At 46.2% G+C, this 27,920-nt stretch overlaps 1 protein-coding gene across 4 annotated transcripts; it reads left to right on the forward strand.

The window, feature by feature from the left end:
• The first annotated feature begins 4,113 nt into the window (after positions 1–4,113).
• FHL1 (four and a half LIM domains 1) lies at positions 4,114–26,040 on the forward strand. Of its 4 annotated transcripts, none has more exons than XM_083371915.1 (6): positions 4,114–4,192; positions 20,234–20,415; positions 21,252–21,429; positions 21,933–22,102; positions 23,206–23,392; positions 24,287–26,040. In XM_083371915.1, exons 2-6 carry the CDS (start codon positions 20,260–20,262, stop codon positions 24,439–24,441), a joined length of 846 nt encoding a protein of 281 aa, XP_083228041.1. In that variant the 5' UTR covers positions 4,114–4,192; positions 20,234–20,259; the 3' UTR covers positions 24,442–26,040. The 4 variants fall into 4 exon arrangements, with proteins under 4 accessions (XP_083228041.1, XP_083228043.1, XP_083228042.1 ...); XM_083371917.1 differs by having other exon boundaries at positions 4,160–4,188; XM_083371916.1 differs by lacking the exon at positions 4,114–4,192 and adding an exon at positions 4,813–4,873.
• Positions 26,041–27,920: the final 1,880 nt, after the last annotated feature.

Here is a 27,920-nt window from a genome sequence, read left to right on the forward strand (position 1 = left end):
GCTCACCAGGCAAAAATCTCTCCCCCACACGCTGGCTTTGCAAACAGCCACAGGTCGATTCCTCCTGAGTGCAAAAATTAAAACAGCCCGGAATCTGCTTTTTCTGGCCGTCGTCCCGCCACATGCTTTCCCATGCTTAAGAGCCATGTCCTGCAAAGCCCAACGGACAAGGTTGGCCAGACATTCTTATGCCAGAAGCTAATCTCTCTGGCTACGTCCACACACCCCTGAAGAGTGTTTTGAGTTGTGGGTTCGCTGCGTCCTGTGAACGGAGCTAATAGCGTATCCGGGGTTTGCCAGATCTCAGCCATCCTTGGAGCTGCGAAGGCTTGATAGTCCTTCAAGAGTGGTATCTCCTCGGGCTTCCCTCCTCTCCAGCCACCAACTCTGATCTCTCTTGGGTTCACACAACCATCAGGCCACAAACCAGCCAGCCACACTTCAATTTTACACATCGTGCAAACAGCCGGCTGGCTTGGTGAACTCCAAAACTGGGTTGCATTAACCAAGTAAAGACTTAGCAGCAGCAACAGCCGGAGAAATGGATTCCAAAACAGAGCAAGTTGGCCTTGGTTCCTTTCTGGATGGGAGACCACTGAGAAATTTCACACTTAGTAGAACAAGTGGCTTACCCAAGCAGAGACTTGGATGTCTGCTTTGGAAGCTCTTGCTGGGAAAAAAAAACAGACGGATGTTTCCTTATTTAGTTCTTCGGAATTGGTTAATTAGGGTCACTTCCTTCTGAGCACGTTCTGCAATAAACAAACAGAAAGCTTCTCACCTCCCTCCTTTAGTTTCAACATTTCCAAATAAAGCTTTTTTCTCGGCTGCAGCTGCTTCGTCAGTGACTAATAAAACAGCCTCTTCCAAGTCACGCTGGCTCACGCTCGGCTCTGTGTTTGGACAGCAAGCCAAATCTTCATTTGTCTCCGGCTTCATTATCCTAGCCAGACAGGGATACGTGCCCGGAAGATCCCAGTGCTTTTCCCAGCCATCTTTGTGCTCAGCACTGAACTGAGCCATTTCGTTTCAAATCTGTAGCTAGGAGTCTTCCTCCAGGCATCCATCCATCCACGTCTCTTCCTCTCCCTCCGATCATTCCCCAAAGTTGAGACAGATTTTCTTCTAGAGGAAAACAAGAATCGCCCTTTACCATTTATGCAGCAAAAGGGCTAGTTCTAAGAGAGGAGGGCCATAAAGCTCATCGCTTTAGAAATATAGGCTTTCTAGTTGAGATCTTCGTAATTTTCCCTTATGTGTTGCTGTATGCTCACTCTGTAAACCGCTTAGAGAGAGCTGTAAAGCAGTGTGAAGCGGTATCTAAGTCTAAGTGCTATTGCTATAAAACATCCAACAATGATAGCAAGCATTGTCTAATTAACAGTCAATTCTTTAGAACAGTGTTGCTTAGCCTTAGCAATGTTAAGATGTGTGGACTTCGGTTTCCAGAATCCCCCAGGCAGCATGCAGACCATACCGGGAAGTGAAGATCCAGGTTTGGATCAACAACTTTATGAGGAAGTATTAAAGCACTGAGAAAATGTTTTATAGGGAAAAAAATGTGAGAAAAATGGAAAGACACGATCAAGTTAACAAAGCTCCTGCATGGCAAATAAAAATTAGGGAAAGGAATTTTGTTTCTGGTTTCCAAATCCTGCAACCTTGGCTAACTCACAAGGCTGGATTGGGGGAGGGGGGAGGAAAGAAGGAAGCAAACAATGAAGCAAGCAAGCAAGCTAACAAAAAGGAAGGAAGGAAGGAAGGGTGGGAGGGAGGGACGGAGGGAGGGAGGGAGGAAGGAAGGAAGATGGGTGAGAGAAAGGAAGGTAGGTGGGAAAGCATGTTTCCCTTATGCTGCATATTTATATAACTGAACCAGGGAACCACCAGACAAAGAGGTCCAAACACAGGAACAACTCAGGGTTTCTTTAATTATGTTACTAGTAGTTACGATGCCTCTATTTAGTAATCCTCTTACAGTTATCTACAGTTTCCTGCCCCCACCCCCAAACTCCCAGGGCTTTGAGGAGGACAATTTCCCAGGATGCCCTTCTGAGTCTGCCAGCGATGCTGCTGCATCCCAACACCAGCCTGCCAGACCTCCGCAGCCTGCTTGGCTGCCCATCCCATGGGAAGGAAGAGCAGCCAGGGAGACCGCAGCCCTGCGATTCACGCCTAGCCCTCAGTCGCCTGGTCTTCCACGAGGGGCGCAAGACCCTCGCCCTTCATTCGGGAGGGTCGCCTGGCACTTTTGCAGCTCCGTCCCTGACCACCAACTTTCCTGAAGCTCTTTTCTCTTTCTAAGAAATCTCTACTCTTTGTCTTTACAAAACTAGTGGAAACAAATTTCACCCTAACTTTCTGACGAGTGCGAAGTCCTCATGCGGGATTAAAAAAAAAAGGGGGGGAAGAGAATTTTGTAACCCAGGGGCAATGAAAGATATGCCCCCTCCTATTTTCCACTGTCACTCATTTTTTCTGGCCTTCTCTCCCCCCCCCCCCATCCCAACCTTCAGCATAAAAATTCCTGGTGGCTGAAGTCACTTCCCTTCAGCGCAATTTTATCTAAACTGTTTATAAGCCGTGGGTCAATTCTTCTGAATAGTGACAATGTGGTGGGGAGCAGGGAGGAACTGAAGGAGGGCTGGCTGGTTCCTGCCAAGCCTTTTATGGCACTAAAAACCAGTTTTTCTGGGTGCCAAGGGCTGCTTTCAGAGTGCTGATTTTACGAGCACAGCCACCACATTTGCACCCAAATCCTACAATTGTCATCTTTCCCTGTTACAACTTGGAACCTCTTCCGAAAGGTTGGCTAACAGGGACCCTTTTTCTGGGGAAGGGAGAATTGTTCCTTTTTGCTTGCTTTTCAAAATCTGTTTGTCATCCTGCTTTTGGTCATCACAATACAAAAAAGATACCAAGACTCTGGAAAGAGTGTAGAGAAGAGCAACAAAGATGGTTGGGGATCTGGAGGCTAAACTATATGGTGAATGGTTGCGGGAACTGGGTATGTCCATTCAAAGAAGGACTAAGGGAAATATGATGGCCGTGTTTTAATATTTGAGGGGCTGCCACAAAGAAGAGGGGGGTGTCAGCCTATTCTCCAAAGCACCTGAAGTAAGTAATCAAGGAGAGATCCAACTTAGAATTAAGGAGCAACTTCCCAACAGCTAGAATAATTAATCAATGGAACAGCTTGCCTTCAGAAATTGTGTGTGCTCCATCACTGGAGATTTTAAAGAAGAGATTGGACAGCCATTTGTCTGGTCTCTTGCTTTAGCAGGGGGTTGGACTAGAAGACCTCCAAGGTACCTTTTTATTCTGTTTGCCAAAGACTTGTTCAGACTTGCAGTGAAGCTGACCTCAAATTGGAGAAAAGCACATCTGCAACCCCAGTGATGTCCACACTGCTCAGGCAGGAAGCCCTAGACCATGTCAGACAAATGCCTCCCCAGTCTCTACTTAACAGCCTTCAGTGTTGGAGCACCTACAACTGTTGGAGGCCAGTAGTTCCACTGGTTAATTGTTTTCACTGTCAGGAAATTTCTCATTAGTTCCAGGTTGCTTCTCTCCTTGATTACTTTCCATCTGTTGCTTCTTGTCCTGCCTTCGGGGGCTTTGGAGACTAGCTTGACCCCCCTCTTCTCTATGAAAGCCCCTTGATAGTGGCCAACAATCTTTTTTCAGGTGGACATCGCTTGGCGGATAACAGCCCCAAGGACTTGAGCAGTGATCCATGACCCCTCTGTCCCAAGGATTCTCTTCTGTCCCAGAGAATAACAGAGCTGGAAGGGACCTTGGAGATCCTCTAGTCCAACCCCCTGCTCAGGCAGGAGACTCTGTACCCTTTCGGACAAGCGGCTGTCCAGTCTCTTCTTTAAAACCTGCAGTGTTGGAGCACCCACAACTTCTGGAGGCAAGACCTTCCACTGCTTAATTGTCCTCACTGTCAGGAAATTTCTCCTTAGTTCCAGGTTGCTTCTCTCCTTGGTTCGTTTCCATTTGTTGCTTCTTTTCTTGTGTCTTTTCTTTTTTGCTTCTTTTCTGTGCCCAGCTCCCTCCCTCCCGGGCTCCACCCTGTATCAACTGGCTTTTTAGTTCCTGCCCTGCCTTCTCGCTCTCCTGCACATCGGCTTCTGCAGAGGCTCTCCTGGTACCCAAACAGCTGCTTAGAAGACACTGCCGGCGGTGGGTGAGTCGGTCCCCCCCCCGCTTCCTCTCTAGCATCTCCTTCTGCATCCCGGTGGACGAGCTGAGATTTGGGGGTCCTCTTGGCAAGTTAGGGGACACCGCAAGAAGGCAATGCATTCTGGAGGCTTAGTTGGAACAACCCAAGCCGAGTCAAAGTTCATTCTTTACTAAGCTGGAAGGAAAGGAGAATTGCTGCATTCCTTCCTCCCTTTAAAAGAGGAGATTTAATTTCCTTCCCTGGCATCCTAAGGAGGCTATCCAATATGGGTTGGCAAATTAAAACTTTCCGTTCCCTGTGGGCTTTGGATGCAAATATTTCACATCATGGGGACGACCGGTCCTACAACTCTCAGCTAGAAGCACAGGCTGGGCTGTGGCTTCTGGGGGATGTAGTCCTAACCCATCCACCACGGTCTTTAACACCAGGAAAAAAAAAGAGGGATATTTTGCATGCTTCACACAATTAAGGTTGCTAAACCTGGAGAGTGCATTAAATCTGTCCCTCTCTGTTTCGTTTGGTAGTTCTGCTCAAACTTTTGGTGAAGAGACCTGATGCTTGTAGTTTTGCAAATCCCTTTTGCTGAGGTGGGAAAATAATACTTTTGTCCTTTCCTACCCCAGTGTTATTTCTAGGACCATTTTTCAAGTTTGGTATCATCTGAAATTGCAAGAGAGAAGCAATGAAAGTTCATAGGACTCAAAGATCAGGAGGAATCTGCTGTCACCTATTTCTAACTGTGGTTAATTTGTTTTAGTAAAAGGCACAAACTTTTGTGACCTATCGTGTACTTCCTCAAGTGTAAGTGATTATGTATTTTAATAAAGTTAATTGGAACAGGTGCTAGAAACCCCCTCCTAATTTCTGAAGAAAGCCAGAGGTTTTAAACATCTGTCTTTGCATGGTAAGCCTTTCAACTTGTTGTCTCTTGCACTAACGCTAAGAAGCTAAACTTGGGTGTGATCAGCTCCTTGAGAAGTCTCTGAGTTTGTGTTTTGTAGATGGCAAATAGGACTTGAACAGTCAGGGCACAAAAAAAGTAAAATTATGGTCTGCAGATCCCTGGTTTGAACCATGTTATCACTGGCACAAATGTTAGCTAACCCTGGGAAAGGTTGGTGCGGTGAAGGCTGTTTTTTAACTTTTTAACTTTTAACACAGTAACCCTGTCTTCTAATTCTTGTTTCAACTTTGTTCTTATTGATGCTATTATGTTTTGTGTTATGCTTTCATCAGAACCGCCTGGAATTATTTAGATGAGACAGGTGGCATAGAAAAGAGATGAATAAGAAAATAAATAAATGGATCCCCCAGTATTTATTTATTTATTGATTCAATTCTGAAACCGCCCATCTCCCTCACAGAAAGCGCATACAAAAACAAGCATGAAAAACCCTTCATTTTGAAAAATTGCCTATAAATGAAACAGGGGAAGATGGAAACTAGTTTAAGCTATTGCAAAAGATAGCGAGGTTGACATCATGTCTGGTTTATTTGCTGATTTTTTTCAGGAGAGACATGAATGCAACGTAATTTCCCAACTGTATTTCCCAATTCACAAAATCAACCCTGTTTCCAGGATACGGAATAAACACTTTTGATAAATGGTAGGATTATTCTAGAGCAATGAAGCAGGACCTTATTAATGGCATCAGGGCAGCATTAAATTCAACCCTGATTTGTCCCAAAAGTTTTAACTGTTTCCCCTTGTATTGTTTCCTTACTGCTAAATCTTCACCATCCCCCAGACTTGTGTCAGTAAGGGCCCAGCTTGGATCACTTCCTTAATTCAACTGCAATTAAATTTATTGACTTAGTTTTTCCAGCGGGCACGAATAGTTTGCGTGTTTGTGTGTGAAATGCGCAGATATTCATTTTGGAGTGATTTGCAAAAAATGGACAAGGTCCTAGCTGGCTATAGTCAATCTTGAAAACTAAGCAGGATCAGATCTGCTTTATTTTTATATTATTAGATTTCTATGCTGCCCATCTTGCCAAGATGATTCTTATATATTTATTATCGTGTTTATCCAGCCATTATTTTTTATAAGTGACTCCAGGCAGTGAACACACCTAATATTCCTTCCTCCTCCTATCTTCCCCAATAACAACAACAACAACAACCCTATGAGGTGGGTTGGGCTGAGAGGGAGGGACTGGCTCAAGGTCACCCAGCTGGCTCTCATATCTGAAGCAGAACTAGAACTCACGTCTCCTGGTGCCTTCACCATTAGGCTCTCTCTGAAAAACTCAGAGTTGCGGGCTAGTTTTTCTAGATGAAGGCATACAGGTTTTGCCCTTATGGCTTTGTTGACAGAGTCATTTCCATTGACTGATTACTAGTAAAACAGGTTTTCAAAGTCAAAGGGAACTTTACACCAAACAGCTAGAAATGGCTTAAGTTTTACTCCTTGTAAAACTGGACTACTGTTTCCAATTGACTATTACTTCCCTATTTCTTTGCTGTGGACTGAAAGGGTTTTGCCCTGGACAGACATCAAGGAGGGCTCTAGAGCATTTCAATAGTTACACTCAACTACAACAGTGCCGGCTGACTTGCCAATCTTTTGACTTCAGAATTTTTTATTGGTTGCATTCTGGACTGACCACTGGGGGGGGAGGCAGAGAAATTTAGTTTAGGAAAAAACTACCCTCTGCTGCCCTCTGTAGGTTGCCTGGATGCATGGCTTATTTGGTAAATGGAACAATTGAGATGTATCAATCTAGGCACCAGCAAAATCAGATTTAACTCCTGTTCCTCCCAGTCGCTGCACAGAGGACGACCTGGGTTGGCTCATGCCATGGATAACATAGACCCTCCTGTGTTTCTTGCACCCGGCTCTGAGAACAGGAACAGGAAGAGGAACTAAAGGTTCTGCCCAATAAATAGTTTCCCAAGTCCAGAATCTCCCTTGGTTTCACAGAAAGAGCCCTGCCTTCTGAGGCCAAACAACCTGGTTCCCACATGAAGTTTCATTGGATCAATTTATTTGTTTATTTAGACTTGTGGACTTCAACTCCCAGAATTCCCCAGCCAGCCAAGTCTGGGAGTTGAAGTCCACTTATCTTAAATTTGCTAAGGTTGCCTTAAACCCTTTATATACGGCAGTTGCTCACCTCACAGCCAGCAAGAGGATTAAAACTCAAATTGCAAAACTGCCCTTTTGGGAAAGGGATGCCTGGAAGGGTTTTTGATGGATAAAGTGAACTTTGGGAAGGAAAGAAGAAAAAAAAAGGTCAGGAATGAGGAGCAAATAGCTAGCATCTCTTGAAAACAGCTGCTATAAATCTGTTTATTTCATTTCCCATCTGGAGGGGTGAAGGGAGCTTGTCCTGAAAAGCTCTTGATTTCTATTCCAAATTATAGGAGGGCATTTTAACCCTTCGCTCATGGTACTTATTCAATATCTCTCTTGCTTATCCTTGTAAAAGGGACAACAATCCCCAAGAATAAATTTATTCCCCTAAGAAAAGATCCAGCATATTGCCAGGCAAACAGGCAATAAGAACTATTCTGTTTAATTAAGAGCAATTAAGACTCAGAGGCCTTCCAGGCATTTCGGGTGACAGTACCCATAATCCCCAGCCAACTCTGCTTGTTGGATGCCGTTTTGCTTTTTTTAAAGCACGAGAAGTTTGCACATGTGAAAGAATACTATTTTACACTTTCTCAGCATGATTTTCAGCCTTGCAGGGGCTAAATTTCTGCAGTTGTATTCCCCTATCGCAAGTGTTGGGAGAATGAAGGGGTGGGGGGGCTACTCAGCCATCCCCACCCCACCTGTTTTATTTTCAAGGCAAGAGTCAGAATAAATCCCGGCTCCATCTCTGGAATGAGCCATCCAGGCATCCTCTAATTATAAATCTTATTTAAGAGTGGGAAAATAGTTTACATTCTTCAGAGCCAGTATAAAATTATAGGACACAATATCAGCCCCCAGGACAACAAATCTTTCAGATTCCACAATCCTTTCTATTGGGAGAATAAACCAGAGCCTCTTCCAAGGGGGGGGGGATTGCCGATGTGTCTCTGCCTGATTCCCTGCTCAAAGGGGATTCCGGTGCTTCCCGGTATGAGTTGCTGTTCTCCAAATTTTCGCCACCGGGAATGAGAGATTTGAGTCAGATGGCTTTTGTGGCACTGACCGTCCCCACAGGTCAGTGGTGGGGTGACCTGCCCCCTCCCTCTCTGGGGCAGTGATAGGAGATGGCAGATAACTCCGCTTCACCTGTTGTATGAATCAGGAAAGCTTGAGGCCTCAAGAGTGCCTTTCTCCTGCTCCCCATCTTCTTCAGCCTCTGACCCCCGTCTTCTCTGCCTGGATTCACACAACCCATTTGAAGCCACGAATCAGGCAGCCATTTCAGTTGGGCTGCTTGAGTGAAGCCAGCCGATGCTGTGGGCCGAAGGTTTGGGAAGCGAAGCCAGCCTTGGCAAACGTGTCAAAGCAAACTAAGGGTGAAGTTTTTATTTTGTGTTCTCTTCCCTCTTTCGTCAGCTCTTCTGTCTTCTCCCTTTGTTTCTCCAGATGCCTCCCGGGTGGGAGAGAAGGACTGGACTTTGTGTGGGGGGGGGGCATTTTATTTTTTTTAAACGGGAGCATGGTGTTTTGGTGCTACTGGGTGTGGAGCTACTGGGATCTCTTTTCAAAATAAAATAAGGAGATCTCTCCTTCATCCATCTTTGATGCCCCTTGCAAATGCTTTGAAAGCAGGGGTGCCAATAGGGGCCCCCCAATTCCATATCTAGCCTCCTTCCCCCCAAATGTTGCTGAGAACTTCTCAAGATCTCTAAACAACCCTCAGACTTGGCAAGTACCTGCTGTGGCCACGGACCTTCAGGGTATCCAAGGTCGGGCCCTTCGTGGCTTTTCTCCCTGGCTGCCAGACACGATTTGCTGTTCTCCTCTGTGGAGGTCTGACCTTTCTACGCCCCAAAACCTTCAGAGGCCTCCAGCCTTTTTACCTTATTTCCTTGTCCCCAAAGTTGGGGGTCAAGGGCACCCCGTGGACAATGGGTGAGGGGTCTCTGAAAGGCGAATTGATCACCAGGAAGACCTTTTTCTTCTAATAGCCTGGACGAATCCAAACTCAAAAGAATGGTTGCTCTTTGACCTTTCGGTCCTGGATGTCTCAAGAGGACCATCCTGATCCTGTAGCCCATCTTCTTTGATCTGGGGTGTCTCGTCTCATCCCACCCACAAATTAAGTCTTAACCATAAAACCAGGATTTTCTTTGTGGTGGCCCTCAACTCTGCCACATCTTCTCCAAGAACGGAGCCCGGGGCCAAACCTCAGGCTATTCGAAAACCCTGATTTCGTGGCCTAACATGTTCTCAAGGTTATTTCCCTGCTTAATTTTGCTTCTTTATTCATTCTCTTTTATCGCACCCTTCTTACTATTGTTTTCCCAGCTCAGATTATTTTTATGAGAAGTGGGAGACTGCAAAATTGATAAAAGCAGTGCATTAAAACCTGTGCTGGCAGGTGATACCTTTGAAACAAGGATCATTGAATGCATTAGGGAGCTTAAGTCATCGATGGAATTCATTTTGGAAATTACGTGTAATTAAAATAGCTGCATTCTCCCCCCACCTCCATTTTTGTTTGTTTGTTTGGCAAGCAGGAAGTGGTCAGCCACAGAGGCCTTTAGCTGTGCAAAAATCACACCTCCCTGATAGCCGGCGCCCTTTTGTCCCTTCCCTTCCCTTGACCCCACCCCAGCCCCCGAGATCTGCATTCTTGGTGTCAAAAGAGCCAAGGAAGAAATCCATTCTAAACAGATGACTCATGGGGATTTTTTGAGAGCGGCTGGCCTTCTCGCCAAGTCCTAATTTAAACCATAAATTCGTACCCTGACGTTAACAAGGGGGCTGATAATGTGGAAGGCTGGACTTTCGGAGCCAAAGAGGGAACACGATCCGGGCATGAAGCTAAAAGTATGCGGGAGATTGAGCAGGAGACCTTTTCCTTGCACAGAAAGAAAAAAGAAAAAAATGCAAGAGTTGGCAGAGACCTTGCCTCTTCCCACCTCGCAGACTGTTTGGAGATGCAGAGAGGCAAAGTCTCTGCTAACCGATAAAGTCTGGGTTGTGTTATTGTTGTCGTTACCTAAACAGACCTGCTGCCAGAAACCCGAAGCCCCATCTATCATGTATATGGGAAAATGAAAAGGTTTCTGGGTGACTCAGTGTGATTTTTTGAAGGAGGCAGGAGGGAAAACATTTAAATTTTCAGGGTCCGTGTTGTTTAGACATTCTTTTTAACTAGTGTATTTCTGCCAACTGTGAAGCGGACAACGAACCAATCAAACGACACACATTACGAAGCAGTGTTCTCATCACATCTCTGGTGCCTTGGCAGCTAACATTAAGGTGCTCTTTCAGGTGTGAAAAAGTAAAGGCTTCATTGAGCTGGGTGCCACTGCAACGTTCACAGTTTTCCGGGCAAAAATATAGACACGGCTTGCTGTGACAGCCTTCTGCTTAAAGCATACAAACAAACTTCCAAGTCTAGACTCCAGCGTTGGCACTTCCTGGTGGTGTCCTAATCTCAATACTCATTGAGTTGGATCCTGCTTCGCTTTGCCCAAATTAGCCACGGTTGGCTAAATAAAGCCTCCACCAAGTTGAGCGAAGGAACAACCCTGCTGGTTTCTTGGCCTCAGAAAACATTTCCAACCTTCCAAGACGGTTATTTATTTAGCGTGGAGTCATGAATGCATTGGGACTTAAAAGCTTTTCCCAAAAATAAAACTAAAAAAACAACAACCTTCCATTGAATCCTGAAGTCATTACTCCAGATGGCTGTGGATTATGGAAGTTGGTGCCCAATATTTTTGAAAGGCACCAGATTAGGAAGGAGGATACAAATCTCTTGAGGCTTGAGAGATGCATAAAATTCAAGGAGGTTGCCAGGCAACAACCAGAACTTCAGCGCCTAGCAACTGCCAGATCCTCCCTCCTATATCCTGAGGGCATCCCAGGAAGTGGCCTAGGACAGGAGACCTCTGGTTGCCCACATGAACGGGAGCAACCCTGGGGAAGAGGAAGGCAAAACTTTCAATGATGAAGATGAAACATTCAAGGATGAAGATGAAGGCAAGCTTTTATGGACCGTTGGTGAATAAGAAACAAAAGCAGGGGCATAATGGGGCCTTGACTTATCTCTGCTGACCCAAAAGGCACAACCTTGTTCTATAAATTTGATATTTGTGTGCAAGCTGCAAGAAAGTTGGTGAAGGGATTGAGGAAGAGCCATAGATTTCCCAATTATTCCTAAAAGACCTTGAATGGAAGGGTTCTGAAGGTGTCTTCGGTCGCACAAGGAACTGGGCCAGTCCACTGACAGGCAAAGAGGCATGCAATGAAGCATGGTGAGGTGTCCCATGGGAGTTTTTGCAAAAGCAGCCGTCTCTGGCATCTGGCTGAGCTTTTTAGGATAGCCTCTTAGCAAACCCAGGAGTTGCATAAAAGTAAAGGGAGATTTAACAATCTAGAGCTGAAATTTTATAAAAGGTTAGATTTTAAGGAAGACTCAGTACACTTTCAGCTGGTGGAGAGCTTAAACTCTGCTTTAAATTCTGTTCTGTTTGAAGTCCTCCAATCTGTTCTAATCTAAATTAATTCCGCAGAGTAACGTCTACTGGGAGTTGTGCTGCAGCCCATTTTGCTTCCATCCCCACAGAGTTGTATCCAGAGGATATCAAATGTCTTTCCCTTCAGATTTTCCCTCTGAGTCCCAGTTCGCCCTCAACTATTAAGTTTGGGTCCTTCAACCTCATTTTTTCTCATCACAAGCGGTTGGGGGCTCTCCTGCTAGTTAGAGAAACCGTCCCTGGACATTTAATCTGGTTGCCTCCTTCTGTGTGTGTTGAGTTGCCTTCTCAACACCATGGAAATTAAACCCTTGTGCTGGCAGGGTTGCAAAGGGATTAGGTCCTCCTTCAAGTGAGGATGCCTTTTTTGTGTTTGGCATGTTCTTGTGGAGAGGTAGAGGACGATGGACCAAAGCCCAAAGAGTAATTTTAGGACACCATTTGGCCTGTCTCGATGCCAAAGATAGCAGACTTCATCCGGACTATTTGCAGGATAACCTTTGCAGATAATCCTTCCCAATAGATTCCACTCCATTGAGTCGTTGGAAAGCTTTGTTCTTCTTATAGAGAAATGACAGATGGATAGTGACATTGGTTGGGACTGTCCCATTCGCCACCATCATTGCTGGGGTCCAGATTTGTATCTCTCTTTTTCTGCAACAGTTCACTCTCTCTTTTTCTGCATCCATCACTCCTCCAGCTGAGACTGTTGAGAGTTGTTGAAACTTTGGAAAAAGTGCAGAGAAGAGCAACAAAGATGATTAAAGGGCTGGAGTCTAAAACATATGAAGAACGGTTGCAGGACCTGGATATGGCCAGTCTAGAGAAAAGAAGGAGTGACATGATGGCAGCATTCCAGTATTTGAGGGGCTACCACAAAGAAGAGGGAGGAGGATCCACCTGTTTGCCAAAGCACCAGAAAGCAGGACAAGAAACAATGGATGGAAAATAATCAAGGAGAGAAGCAACCTGGAATTAAAGAGAACCTTCCTGTGAGAATAATTAACCAATGGAACAGCTTGCCTTCAGAAGTTATGGGTGCTCCAACACTGGAGGTTGATTGATTGATTGATTGATTGATTTTCCTAACAGTGTGGTGAAATAGGTTGAGCTGAGTCATCTGATGGCTGGAAGTGTATTTGAACATGGAACTCTAGCCCATCATGGCAGTGGTTCTTCTTGATCTTCTTGGTCTTGAGGAGACAAACTCCTTTTTTAAAACTTCCATACTGTTGGCTACAACTCTCCCCAAAGCAAACAGCTGGCCAATTCATCCCCTTGAGAATTCCAGAATGCTGTAAATTGATCTCTCCAGATGTAGGACAACCAGTTGGCTGGACATTCCTCCTTGTCTTACAAGCAGAAACAATTGCTTTCTGTGCTATTTTTAGGTCGGTTGTTTTGCTGCCAAGGGCAAAAAAACTGTTGGGTGTCTATTTTTTGTATTCCAAACATGAGCATACTTGTACCTACTGTACAGGCGAAGGTGTATCCCACAAAGACCAACTTTTTACATCTTCACTTTTGCATCTTTTCAGTGCATATGGGCAATGCTCGTTCCCCAGGCTGGTCACTGTGTAGTGGATTTTTTATTGGATGGTGTTGGGTGCCAAGGACAATAGCAACGAGGAGCTTAGAGAAGATCATACACCATTTATGGAGCAGCCATGAAGAGCTGTCAGAGCTGAGCTGGACCAGGTGACCCCATTCGTGTGATGACTGTCTCATGAATCCTCTTCTTTAATTTTGGTCTTCTTCCATGGAAGGCATCTTGCCAACAACCTGGTAGGGCAGCTGAGGCCAAGAGGGCAGGGTGTCTGCCAAGAGGTCGTTCTGGGAAGTTCAAATCTGAGTGAACCATTTATGAAGAATGGAGAAGAATGAGTTGGCATTTGTTAAAATCTTATCCACCAGAGACATCCTGGTTTGTTTTGTTTTACACTTGGTTTTATTCACTATCCTGCTCCATAAATATTTGCTCTTCTCTTTGGCTTCTGCTAAAGTCCCACCTGTTGTTGAAATGAAACGTCACTGCTGGGTTGCTAAGAGGTCCCTGGCAGAGAGAAGACTGGACACCATCAATCAACTTTAGCTTGGCATCGTAGCATGCAGGCCTTTTGATCTTCTCCCTCTCTCTGTGCCCAGTCTTTGCGCTGCTAATCTGGGTCAAACCTGGGACACTTTCCAAAGCAAGAAAAATGAACTGTTGAGAAGCCATATGGAGCAACTCCTGTGTAAAAGAAATGTTCCAGCATTTTCACACCGGCTCTTCTTCTCTTCATATTCATTATCCCGGGAAGCCATCTTCTATTTTAGACGCCATCCACGTTTCTCTTGGAGAGGGCGCTCTCACATTCTGCGCCAGGCCAATGATTTGGCCCGGCCTTTCTTTCCAAATGAAACCATAACAGCACCCAGTCCTTACTGGCATTGGAACAGCCCTCCCCCCTCCTCACGGAAGGCACATATAGGTTGTCCGAATGTGAAACGTTATTCCAAAGTTTAGATGTGATGCCCTTTCCATTCTCCCTGCAGAGTTTCTCCATTTGCCGAGAGTGACTAATGATTCATTCATACTGGGGCTCTTTTCATTCTCTGGTGCCAAATGATGGGGAAATGTGAGAAGGTCCTGCTCATCATTTCCCTTTTAGGATTTAGGGAAGACCCTGGTTAGGAAAACTCAGTGGGGTCACCCCCTAGACCTAACCAGCAATCAGGCCAAACCCTGACCTTGAGGTAAAGCAACGTTTGCAGGGATTGGACATGTCTAGTTTAATGAAAAGAAGGACCAGGGACGACATGATACCAATCTTCCAATATTTGAGGGGCTCTCATAGAGAAGAGGGGGTCAACCTATTCTCCAAGCACCTGAAGGCAGGAAAAGAAACAACGGATGGAAACTAATCAAGGAGAGAAGCAACCTGGAACTAAGGAGAAACTTCCTGACGGTGAGAACAACTAATCAGTGGAATTGCTTGCCTCCATAAGTTGTGGGTGCTCCAACTCTGGAGATTTTTAAGAAGAGACTGGACAACCATTTGTCCAAAATGGTTGAGCAGGGGGTTGGACTAGAAGGCCTCCAAGGGCCCTTCCAGCTCCTCTGTTCTGACTGATTGAACTGCAGACTCCCTGGACCTCAGAGCATCAGTTCATGTGATCATCCCTTCCAGTCCGGGCAAGAAGAGAAACGGGGAGCAGGACCGTGGCCTGGTTGAGTTAAGAGACCCTCTTCAAGCCATTGCTCAGTGGCCAATTGGAAACCAACGTTTGTCAGAGGCAGTTTCAGATGTCACAGCAAATTTTGTGGAGGGCTATAATCTTAACGATGACTAATGGTAGATGAACTTTAAGGCCTGTGCTGAGCAGTTGGGGGCCGAATGTCTTCAGATGTTATCACCTCAAATTTATGTGAAATGGATAGTTTGTATTCTACCTTGTCTCCAGTTCACTTTGTGGTATCTATCTATATCCATCCATATCTCTCTCTCTATCTCGTCTGTCTTTCATCTGTTCCCTCTCTCTCATCTCTCATCATTGATCAGAATCTCCACTCTTTTTTTATTGTTCTTCCAGCTTTTTGTTCCTCCAAAGCTCTGGGGTGAATTCATCTCATTTATGTTTAGAGCAAACTAAGACGAAATAGAATCCATCGTGGGCATTTGAGGGGTGGTGGTGAGTTTCTTGCCTCCCCTTCCCTCCTGGCTCCCCCCTGGCATGAGCCTGACCAGCTGCGGGGGAGGGGGAGGGGGGGAGGAAGGGTGGCCCAGCACTCTCTCAGGGCCCCATAACTAATCTTTTATTATGTGGTGCGGCGGCCATCCCCCTTTCAAGATGCTGACCCTGCCTGCTCTTTGCAGCCAATTCTCCAGTCTCAGGTTCCTCCAGGCATTTGAGAGTTTTGGAGTCTGAAGTCGGCAGGTATTTATATGTTGTGGGTGCTTCATTCCGTTGGCTCTATTCTTCTCGCTGGAGATCTCCTAAAATGGTAAGATGTTTTGAGTGGGATGGAGTCCACAGGCCAGGGCGAGGGGTGTGGACATGTGTGGGAAGCCCTGGCCCCCCGTATTAATAGCCTCCCTTAAGTATATGCTGGTGAACTGAGTGGGAGGTCACTCAGCAGCTCCCTTCTCTTGATCCAGCCCAGCCAGGAGTCAATTCGCCCTTACACCAACCAGCATGGCTTATCACCGGCACTCAGGTAACTGGGCACCGGAATCGGTGATGCACGGTGGGAATGGATGAAGAAGCCACAGTTGCTTAAGTTCCCTGCGGGGCACATTTGCTTCAGTGGCCAGAAATGGGGGGGGGGTTTCCTTTCCTTCCTGGCCCTAATTGACTGAATGCCCCTCATCCTGGATTCAGGAGGGCGTTGCAGAAAGTTGCAGGCGGTTGAGGAAGCTCTTAAGGCTGCAGAAAAGAACTCTGCATGGATTTCTTTTCCAGTTTTGGATGCAGGCGTGGTCCTCCTTAGCGCCGCGATAGGTTGCTTTTTGCAAAAACTAAAATACTTCTACAGACCTTAAAAAGAAAGCAAGCCCAACGGAGGATTTTGGATGAGGCAGCTTCAATCTTTTGCAACTTTGCTTGAATGGAATTCAACCCCTGACGCTTGGAGATTTCCTGTGCTAACCGGGACACCAAGCTAATCAGCTCCCATTCAGACGGAAAGGCTGTAAGGCTGACTTGATCCTCAGAGGTTTCCTACAGCCATTTTATTCTACCTGTTTTACAGCTTAGGTCAACTGAGGCTCAGAGTCAAAAGCCCTGATAGGCAGTTAAAGGCCAATTCCTTAGCCACGGCTGGAGTGGGTGGAAAATCCCTGAAGGTCTCTCGTTCAGGATTTGGATTAATTTATGTTGGTTATTTACTCTCTGGCTGGCTCCCTTTCTGAAAACATGCACCCCTTCCTCTGCCAGAGGACTTCCTTCCCTCCCACCTTGTAAGAGAAAATGTCTTTGGGGGGGTGGAATTAAAATGGAAAATCGGGGCAGGTGCAACGTGGCACAATCAGGATTAGATGCCTTCTGCACAAGGTTTTATTTTGGATTTTCGAATGGGGTTGCAGGTACGATGCTATACCTGAATGGCCAGGATTTGAATACCCAGCCAATCAAGAGCAAGGAGACGCATCAAATGCTCTGATGCCAAAGCGTTTCACCGCTAGCAGCTGGCGGTCTTCTGGTTAATCTCATCTGACCCATCTATTTTGTAGGTCTTCCAAATTGCATCATATCCCACTGTACGTTTTATGCTTCTAGGCCTCCCTTTAGCCTCTGTGTTCTTGCCCCAGTTTATGCTGGTCTGTGGCAGTCGTAAAGATTGGTTTGATTTCACTTGATTTCCACGTTTTGTGCAAGGAAGACTCTGGATTCTGCACCTGGCCCCAATTATTGGCGTCTTTTCATTCATTGATTTCAGTATTGGTCAGGCCTGCTGGTCTTCCTGGATCTAACTTCTGTAAGGCCACCCTTACAGTGAATACCTTAATCACTTCCAAACCAAACTTCTCAATCACGTGGGCTAGAAACCTGTCTTAGCGTGAACATTAATAGTGAATAATGAACAGTTGGATTTTTAGCTACCTGAGCTGTACACTGAGCGTTCATCCCCTCTTCTGCTCAGATGGATTAATACTGCACCATTAGATGCACAGAAAAGAATATATTTTGTCCTCTGATGCTGCCACGCTCCTTCCTTCCTTCCTTCCTTCCTTCCTTCCTTCCTTCCTTCCTTCCTTCCTTCCTTCCTTCCATCCTTCCTTCCTTCTTCTTTCTTTCTTTCTCTCTATCTCTTGGAAAGTGCTGTCTCTTTTTCTGTGATACTTCAAGGGACACCAAAGAAAGACTGTAAATCAAGGGTCTGTGCAGATTAGCAGTTTTTCTCCCCAAATACCTCATGCGCACATCTTATGCTCTTACAAACTTGTAGAGGCATGGCTAAGACGATTAAAGTCTTTTTTATCCCGTGGCTTAGAAACACCGCTAAAATACTACACAAGAAAAACCAATAATCTCAGAGGACACTATAAAAAAACCCCAGCCATTCCAGACAGCAGACACAGCCTCCTTGGGAACCCCATAAGAAGCTCAGTTCCCACGATGAAGACCCTGACAGGATGGCCGTGTACCTGCTCAGTGATCTATTTCCATTTGGCTTTAGTTGTTCCACCACGCTTAACCCACCCAGCAAACCAGTTGCAGCCAAGTCAATAAACCACAGTTCACAAAACCTCAGCTTAATCGCTCCATCACTGGAGGTTTTTAAGAAGAGACTGGACAGTTACTTGTCTGAAATGGTATAGGTTCTCCTGCTTCAGCAGGGGGCTGGACTAGAAGACCTCCAGGATCCCTTCCAGCTCTATTCAATTCAATTCAATTCAATTCAATTCAATTCTATTCTAATTTTTGTGTAACATGTGAACTCAGCTCCAATTGCTTTCCAGGATTTTTTTTTAAAAAAAACCACACTCCCGTTCAGTCCCCGTTCTTCATGTTGGAGGACCACAAAGTTCATCTCTCTGCCCTGTCTCCCCACCACCACCACAGCCCCCACAGCCCTAATGCCTGGAATGCTTTTGTGGCAGGTTTATCACCTTTCTGCAAAATCTCTGGAGAGACCGGCACACATCCTGCCCTCGTGCAGTACTCTCCTTATCAGCCCTGCCCTTCCCGTCTGTGGAGAGGAGAGCGAGAGTGTGCCTGTACACTGTTGCTATGATACAACACACTTTATATAGCAAAGCCAAATTCCAAGTAATCCAGTTAAAGGGCAAATGAGCCAAGAAAACAATGGGGTAATTGCCCTATTTTTAGACTGCAGGAGGGAAAGAATGTGTTGGCAATTAGCACCCTGGCTAGGTTTGCTAGCTAGGTTTTCTTCCCCTTGCCTAGTCTTGCTGTGGATTGCTGGCTTGCCCCGGAGTGACCCAGTGACCATCCCATCTTGGGGATCAAGGTTAAGGTGGTTGGACCTTTTGGCCAGATGAAGAGAAGGGAGGACTTGGTCTTCATGGAAACCCACTTTCAGCCAGATGCTGCCCTCATAAATTTCTTGGGATCAGAAGCTGTTCCCACATTGGTGAGCTTGACTCTTGAGAAGCACATCTACAGGATCTTTGCAGACATTCCCAACTTTTCATAGTTGGGGAACCCTGTTCAATTTTGGGGAGCATGCAATGGGCTTCGCCAACCCGGGGCTGCAACCTCCCATGTTTTTCAGCCAGCCATTCTTCTTTCCCCTTTATTCTTTCAATGCACTTCTTGTTTTCACGGAAGACCACGGGAATAGCTCAGCCCAACTCTGTCCTTGCAAATAACACAAGATGGCCAAGGACTTTTTTTTAATCTGTCAGTCTTTTATTCTGCTACTTCCCCTTTCTTAAAATTTATCTACGATAGCAGCAGCAGCAGCTTTATCACGTTTCCGGTCCTTATGAACCAGAATGGAAGGATGTGGTTAACAGCAACTGGGTCCTGCCCCCTTTTCCCGGATGTGGGTGTGTTGAGGGAGAGCCAGCCTGCACTGTTCTGCCAGTCAGAAATAGTTGGATGAAATCTCCTTGCTTGGTTGACTTTTTTTTTGTTGATGTGGCTTTGCTGAGCATCAAGAGAAGACAGAGCTGGGAGTGTTTTAGCTCTCCCTGACGATGCAAAAGTTATTTGTCTCATTTTCTGCAGTTAATGCTAAAATGGACTCTTGGTCCATCTGGTGTAAACAATGGGGATTCTGGACCACTTCCTCTTGTATCACTTCACAGCTCCCTGTCACAGCCTGGCAGCTCAGCAGAGAGGGCCTACCTACCCTCCAGGTTGATCTTTCCACACAGCTGCTGGTGAACCTTGAGCAAAACAAATCCTGCCACACTATGTTAGTCTTCTCAGGCTGTGCTAATCCTGTCGCACTCAGAGAAACTTGTCCTGCGAGAGTGTCAACACACTGATGCCACCATGCCAGGAGGTTCTGGGGTGTCTACTGTTGGCAATTGCGGATGCCGTGGGCATGACAAGCAACATTGGGGTACATGAACCGGAAACACAAGGCTGGGCCTGGGCAAAGAACCCAAGCAACAGCAGGTTCATTAAATTTAGGCATATCTGAATCGAAGGATGTACTGTATGTACTATATGTAGATATAATGAAGGTTTCCACCTATAATGTGGCTGTGGGGTGGGGTGGAGTCTGGGGCTGAGGACTTAAATGGCCAACAAGCTGGAGCGCCAGACTTTTGAAGGACCTTCTCATAATGTCATCTCTGCTGCAGACAAGGAAAGGGCGAAGATAGGCCAGGAAGAGTCTATGGGAAGGTTTCCCAACTTGCACTGGCCCCTTCATGAGAACAGGGTCAACTGTTGTCTTCGCTTCCTGGCTCTGCTTGCATAATGCCCCATTGGGGTGTCCAAGGTTTCCCGCAGTCTTCAACTCTGCCATGTTGTCCTCCCCACTGCAGGTCCCAGCAGCTACACCGTGGGCACCATGTCTGAACGCTTCGACTGCCACTATTGCCGCACCCCGCTGCATGGGAAGAAGTATGTGCAGAAGGAGGGACGCCACTGCTGCGTCAAGTGCTTTGAGAAGTTCTGCGCTAACACTTGTGCCGAGTGCCGGAAGCCCATCGGGGCGGATTCCAAGGTAGGGCATGAAGCTGGAACGCCCCTGATTGCAATGGTCGATCCCCCAAATTGCTAAAGGCTGGGGGGGGGTGTCCTTTGGACAATGGAGTGATTTTCTTGACAAGAGAGCAGCCGGAGTGAGGGATTTTGACTGTTGAGTTGGCTGATGGACCTTGCATGTTACCTAATAGACTTTTTTTGATATTATAATAAAACACATGGGAGCTGATTCTTACAATTGCGTGATTTGTTTAATTCCTGCTTTGTAAGTGTGAGAGCTGAGATTTCTCAGGAGGCACAAAAGTTGGGTTCTCATTGAGCTAAATCAGAAGTGTTCAACGTTCTTCAGCTCAAAACTGAACTCCAGTTTCTAGAGAGTTTTCAGGATTCTTTAGGGTAAATTCATGATCTGAAATTTCCATCAAAGATTCAAGGCGCTCACTGTGTCCCTTAAAATCTGTCCTACTTTTCTTAAAATAAGAAAAAGGGCCAACCTCTGGGAGAAACTATAAAAAGAGAGTGATGAAGGTCCGTTCTTTTTTTTATGCCTCTGCTTACAATGGCATAATCATGGAGTGAAGCTGGCAAGCTGTCACCTACTGACGCTGTCTCCTGGAGTCCTGGGGCAAATGGTAGAAATCGTGAGATCCCACCCCCCTAAGCAATTGGATTAACATTTCATTAAGAAGCTGCAGTGGCTCCATCCATTTTGAACCATTGTTGGTGCAGAAGATCTCATTTCTACTCTCTGATTCCTCTCTGGACTGATTGCACCCAGAAGGTTGGGATGAGCAGATCCCGTTTTTGTCCCTGGGAGAAAGACCCCTTTCAAAACGTTCTCCCTTGCTCTCACAGGAGCTGCATTTCAAGAACCGCTACTGGCACGACAACTGTTTCCGCTGCTTCAAGTGTTACACATCTCTGGTGAACGAGCCCTTCATGCTGAAGGAGAACAACAAGGTGTGGTGCAACAAGTGCACCACCAACGAGGATGCGCCTAAGTGCAAAGGCTGCCAGAAGCCCATTGTGGCAGGTGAGGGTGCCGGGAGGGCCAGTCTCCTCCATGGGTGGCTGGTCTTCCTTGATCCCAGAGCAATTTCCACCTTGGAGAGATCTGGGCTGCTTCACCCATCATGTGAAGCCTAACATGACTTCTTTGGGCTGAATCCAGCCCACTGTGGTTTATTCAGCCAACTGTGGCTTAGGAATGGAAGCTTGTGTTGAGTTGAGGTTGATTCCTGGACACCCTCAATTGTGGAAGAGTTCTGCCATAGAGAGCAGAAAGCAACTATGGCAAGAAAGGTCGTAAAACGGGGCAAAAGTCCCTGAACAAATGTCTTGCTTAACCACAGAAATTTTCGGCTCAGTTGTAGCCGTAAGTCAAGGACTGTAGTTCCTTGTGATTGAAAGTGTAGACCTTTCCTGAAGAGGTCCCCAATGATCTGATGGACGCTTGGTGGCAATTCCAAGTTTTCTTTTCTCAGCTCTGAAGACCTCCCATCTCAGGGACCTTCCCTTCCTCTCCTCTCTTTGCAGGTGACCAGAACGTGGAATACAAGAAGACCGTGTGGCACAAGGATTGTTTCATTTGCAGCCAGTGCAAGCAAGTGATTGGCACCGCCAGCTTCTTCCCCAAAGGAGATGAGATTTATTGCGTTTCTTGCCACGAGCATAAGTTTGCCAAGGCTTGTGTGAAGTGTAAGAATGTAAGTCTTGGGCACCATCGCTCCATTATTCTTGTTTTCAACTGTTTCTCTCTCTCTCTTTCGGATCTATAGATATGAGAACATGAAGTTGAAGGTCCCTTCGTTATTCAGAACAGGGCTCTCCAAGCTTGGCAACTTTTAAGACTTGTGGACTTCAACTCCCAGAATGCCTCAGTCAGCCATGGTGGTTGGCTGAGGAATTCTGGGAGTTGAAGTCCACAAGCCTTAAAGCTGCCTAGGTTGAGAAACATCGGACTAGGTGATCCTTCTGATCCCCTCCAACTCTATCATTTGTGTCTGGCTGGGGAATTCTGGGACTAGAAGTCCACAAGTCTAAAATTTGCCATATTTGGAGCCTCCTGATTTAGAAGGAAGAGACTGCATTAAAATGCACTCTTTGGGAAGTTATATATCCCATTTTCTTTCATTTTCTAGCTTTGCCCAGTGACATCAGAGAATAGGAGGCTAAAAACGAAGGCTGGGTGATTGGTAATGAATTATTCTATTTCACAGAGAAGTTCAGACACATTGATAAATTCTAATAGTTCATTTTAAATAGGCCTTTGATGGAGCTTCCTGGCCCTTATTTACGGGATTACATGTAAACATAAGATGTGAAAAGGAGAAATAAATGGATGGGTAGAAAATGATCTAGGTAGGAAAATTCCGATGCATGCTTCAAAAAAATGTTCTGATTCAGTTTGATAAAAGACAATTTGCTTTAGAAAATCATTTGTAGGGGAACAGAGTTTAAATTAAACCATCATCATTGGAGTCTGGATGTTTGCATTCCTTTAGTGTCCAGGTTGTCAAGATAATTGTGTGAATGTATTGTCTTCCATGGTACAGTCTTTCATTGGTCTGGAATTCAGTGTTTGGTGTTTCAGAAAGATTTGGAGAACGTCTCCTATGGGACTGTTGAGTTGGCCTGTAAGGAATTCTTGGGAGAATTTTCCTTCCCAAAACAACTTTGGAGAAACAATTCAGTCCCTTGGTATGCAAATTTGATGGAGAGTTTCCACAGGGCCTTTGGGACTCATGGCTAATATTTGTTCAACTCCGTGAACTCAACACTGATTGTTGGTTGGCTGGTTTCTTTTAAGGCCATCACTTCTGGAGGCGTCTCCTACCAAGATCAGCCTTACCATGCCGAGTGCTTTGTGTGTGCCACTTGCACCAAGAAGCTGGGTGGGCAACGCTTCACCGCGGTCGAAGACCAGTTCTACTGCGTGGATTGCTACAAGTCTTTTGTGGCTAAGAAATGCAACGGTTGCAAGAACCCCATAACAGGTAAGCAACCAAGCATCTGCTGAAGGGTTCCAGGTGAACCACGTGGTGGCCACGTTCTTTCTTGCTCTCTCCCCTCTGGAGTGGCAGCACCTCCCTAACTGTGATTAGAATAGAGCTGAAGGGGACCTTGGAGGTCTTCTAGTTCAGCCCCCTGCTCAAGCAGGAGATCCTATACAATTTCAGACAAGTGACTGTCCAAGCTCTTCTTAAAAGACTCCAATGTTGGATCACTCACAACCTCCGGAGACAAAAGCTGTTTCACTGGCTGACTGTTCCCATTAAATGTAAATTTCTTCTTAATTCCAGGTTGCTTCTCTCCTTAGTTTCATCGTTTCTTGTCCTGCCTTCTGATGCTTTGGAAAATAAGTTGAGCCCCTCTTCTTTGTGGCAGCCCTTCAGCAATTGGAAGACTCCTATCATGTCCCACCCAGTCCTTCTTTTCTTTAGACTGGCCATTCCCAAATCCTGCAACTGTTCTTCATATGTTTTAATCTCCAGGCCTTTAATCATCTTAGTTGCTCTTCTTTGCACTTTTTCCCCAAACTCTCAACATTTTTTGTAATGCGGTGACCAAAATTGGTTGCAGTATTCCAGATGTGACCTTACTAAGGTTTTATAAAACGGTACTAATACTTCGCGTGATCTCGATTTTATGCGTTTATACAACCCAGGATTGTATTAGCTTTTTTGGCTGCTGCTCCATACGGCTGGCTCACGTTTAAGTGATCGTCCACCAGGACTCCAAGGTTCCTCTCACAGTTACTGTTTTTGAGCCAGGTTAAGCCTAATCTGTACTCGTCCCTTTGGCTTTCTCCTGCCTAGGTGCAACACCTTGCTTTTCTCCACATTCAATTTCATTGTGTGTGATGCTCTCCGTTCTTTCCTTGTCTCCAGGCTTTGGAAAAGGCACCAATGTGGTGAGCCACGAAGGCCACTCCTGGCATGAGTACTGCTTCAACTGCAAGAAGTGCTCCATCCCCTTGGCCAACAAGCCTTTTGTCTTCCACCTGGAGCAAGTCTACTGCCCCAACTGTGTCAAGAAGCTGTAAGGGGGGGTGGCGAAGCGAAGGGCAGCAGCAGGAACCGCTCAGCTCTTTCCTGTGAAGCCGCTTGGAGATCCCCTCGGCTTGCAAGCGGCCTGGCTGTTAAGCATTTGCATTGTAGCCCCTCCCCAAGGCCCCCCCTTTTGCTTTTCTAAAGGATGTTAAGGCTCTTTTCCCCATTCCCTCTGCAGGCCATGCCCAATAAAGGGTTGACTAACTGCAGCAGCCAGCTCTGCTCTCTTGGCAACCGTAGAGGTGCGGGCTACATCTTACACTTCCCACGTCCTGGCTTCGCATATAGGGGACTAGCAGCTCAGCAAGGGTGAATTCACATGGCTGCTTTTCCAGAACATCTCCCCATCTCCTGGGGTAGATCCCGTGTTGCAAAGCCACAGAAAACAAGGAGAGGCTTGCAAAGATCTGGCAGCTGGAGAAAAACAGATGTTCAAGGGACTTGAAATAGGTGCCTGTTTGTTCTCTCAATGTGCATGACCCAAAGCTCGCTACAGCACCTGTGGGGCACCTTCTTTTTGGGGAAGGCACCTGTCCTCTCTTGGATGTCCATTGAAAACATTCCTGGTCCAGAGACTGGACAATGCTGCACCTGTGGAACAGCCCTGCCACTGGCTAATTTAGCTTTTGCCTCTCAAAGCTGTGATGTTGTGGTCCAAGGACCCTTTTATTCGATGGTGCTTGTCCCAAATTATTTTTTAAATGCAATCACTATTTTTTTTAAAAAAACAACAACAACAACAACCACACAGACAATATTGTTGACAGGTTCGAGGATTTCCATTTCTTTTACCCAAATATCCATCCTATGCCTAAATATTGAATTTGTCCGTGTCAGGCTGAGGCAACAAACAGCGAGCGGATTCTCCTCTTTACAGGTGCAGATTTTTTGAGAGGATACAGGTAGTCCTCAATTTACAACCATACCTTTAGGGTCTGTTTGAAGTTTCTCAGCTGGCTTCCAACAGGCAAAGTCAATGGGGAGAAGCCAGATTCACTTAATGACCATATCGTTCACTTAACTGCCATGATTTGCTTAAACTACCATGGCAAAAACATTGTAAAATCATTTTTTTAAAAAAAGGGAAAAAAAGATTGCAAATTGGTTAGCAAGGGAAAGTCTGGTCGTAAACCGAGGATTACCTGTAGATCCAAGTGGCCATCTGACTCCACCCTGAAATCTACTAGTTCAGAGAATGGTTTGGGGCTTTCCTTCACTTGGCATTCATATTAATTCACACGAGAGGTCGCAAACCCCCTTTTCCTTGCCTTTTACCCAGAGTGGGCACCTAGTATTGTAGCTTATTTTAACCAGCATTTAACTCCCGGGAACGGCCACGGCTGACTTTAGAATTACTCCACTTAGCCATCCATTTTAACACTTTTAACTCTGCTGGAAAGCAAAAGCAGGTTGCCAATTTGTAGCTTCTTTGGTTCACCCCGAAACGGGCCTTTGTCGACTTGGGCTTCGTTCTCAGCCCGAGATGCCCCCCCCACTCCCTGGGCAGGTGGAAAGATGAGGGTGACGTAGCTGCAATTCTTCCTCTTCTTGTACCAAGGCCTATCCTCCAATAAACAGGATGTTACTGCTTATTTCGACTCAGTGTGGTATTTCCTAGTTATATTTGGGTAGAGTGGGAGATTCATACGGTGTTGAATCATTTGAAGCTGGTTGATACAAAAACGTTTGCTGTTCTTTGCTAGTCTTCCATCCAGAGGGAGGCTGGTACCCCCAAAACCCTGACTGCGATGCCCTCAATTTTAAAACGATGCTGTTTCCCCCTCCATCTCTTCTCTTTTTTTTCCCTGTCTATAATCCTGAAGACAAGAGCAAATGGGTCTTGCCACCAATTCAGCCACTGACCGCTGGTCCTCGTCACCTGGGAAGGTCACAAATGGGGATCATGGCTGCAGAATACGGCAACCCTCGCAAATACACGCCATTTGCCAAGTGCCCAAATTTTGAACCCATGGCCAGGGGGAGGCTGCGATGGTTATTCTGTGCTGGGATCCACAGCCCTTTCCTTGGTGCCGGTGTAACTTCAAACTGTCGCTAAAGGAAGTGGTTATAATTCGAGGATTGTCGACTGTCATCCACCCACTCCCCACCCCCACCTGCTATCTCCAGTAAAGTCCAGGTGCCTGGCAATTCTCAGCTGAAGCCGGCACATTTCTCTGGGCAAGCTTGGTGTCTGGCTGCTTGTATTTTCTGCTCCCAGAAAAGGGTGAAAATAGTTGTTCCCAAAGATGGTTTTTCACGAGCCAACTGGACTTTCTTGTTTTTCCTTGAAAAAAAAAAAGCATCTTTGGGACAACTATGGCCTGGATGACTGAGAATCTCCATAGACGTTTAGTGACAATAGTTCCATTTTTGGGGGGGGGGGGAAAGCCAAAGACATTTTTGGGCGCTCCCCTGAATAACCACTCGCCCCCAGAGTCCTTCCAATTGCAAAGTTTATTAACAGTGCATACGTATTTACATACAACTAACCAAGCATTCAACGGGCCTCAGTTTGCGCAGAAAAATAGGAGCGTCATTGCATGCGTGTTAGAACGATTGTCTCTGTCGGAATCCAAGAGCTGTTGTATAAAAATAGTATGTGTTAGTTCCACCTAAGGCACTGCTCTATGGGCAATCTTTCTAAAACCTTGGGGGGGGGGAGAGCCTGCCGGGAGGAGAGGACAGAGACTGAAAGCTGGGTGATTTAAGGGGGAGTGTGCGTGCTCAGCCGCTGGGCTGAGAAGAGGTTGGGGAGCAGGCTTGCAGCGTAGGAAGGGGTGAGGTGGGGGGCTCACAGTCGTTTCAAGAGAACAGTTCTTTTCTGAAGAGGGGCATCCAGAGATTGGGAATTGGGGAGGAGGGGGAGAAGGAGGACGCGTTTGCAGAAGCTTCATTCCTTCTTTTGCAAGACAAAAATCCAGCAGCTGGGCTGAAAACGTAGCCTCAGCTTCAAGGGCTGGAGGCAAGCGGTGAGTGAGTTAAAGCTAGAAGGGGGAAAACCTGGAGTGCAATTCGCACGGGCCAGAGAGGAACAAGCACCTTCGAAAGGTTTAATACTGGTATCGTGTTCACACAAATAATACTTACACGTACGGAGGTTCAACTTCAAACCATGGGATGGTTTCGTGGTTTGAAACACCAACCGTCCAACGGGACGGGGATGTGCCAAGCGCTCCTGCTGCCAGGGCTGCTACGGATTTTAGGATGGTATGGTTGTTTTCACCCCCCAGGCCCGCAAATAAACGAGCAGGAGAGACGCTCGGCGTGGCAAACCGGACGGTGATGGTGTGCGATAGCTTAAAAAGCCACAGAGCGGCTTGGCTGAAGGCCACCTGGTAGGACACAGGTCGATTAATAAAAAAAAGGCAAGTAAGGTCAGAGGCTCTGGCCCCTGCCAAAAGCAGGCGGCCTGGGGGTTTCTGCAGCTAGAGGCCTCAGCTCGGCTTGCTCTCCTTCCTTACACCCTGGGTCT

Source organism: Vipera ursinii (genome assembly GCF_947247035.1).
Source record: "Vipera ursinii genome assembly, chromosome: 12".
NCBI lineage: Eukaryota > Metazoa > Chordata > Lepidosauria > Squamata > Viperidae > Vipera > Vipera ursinii.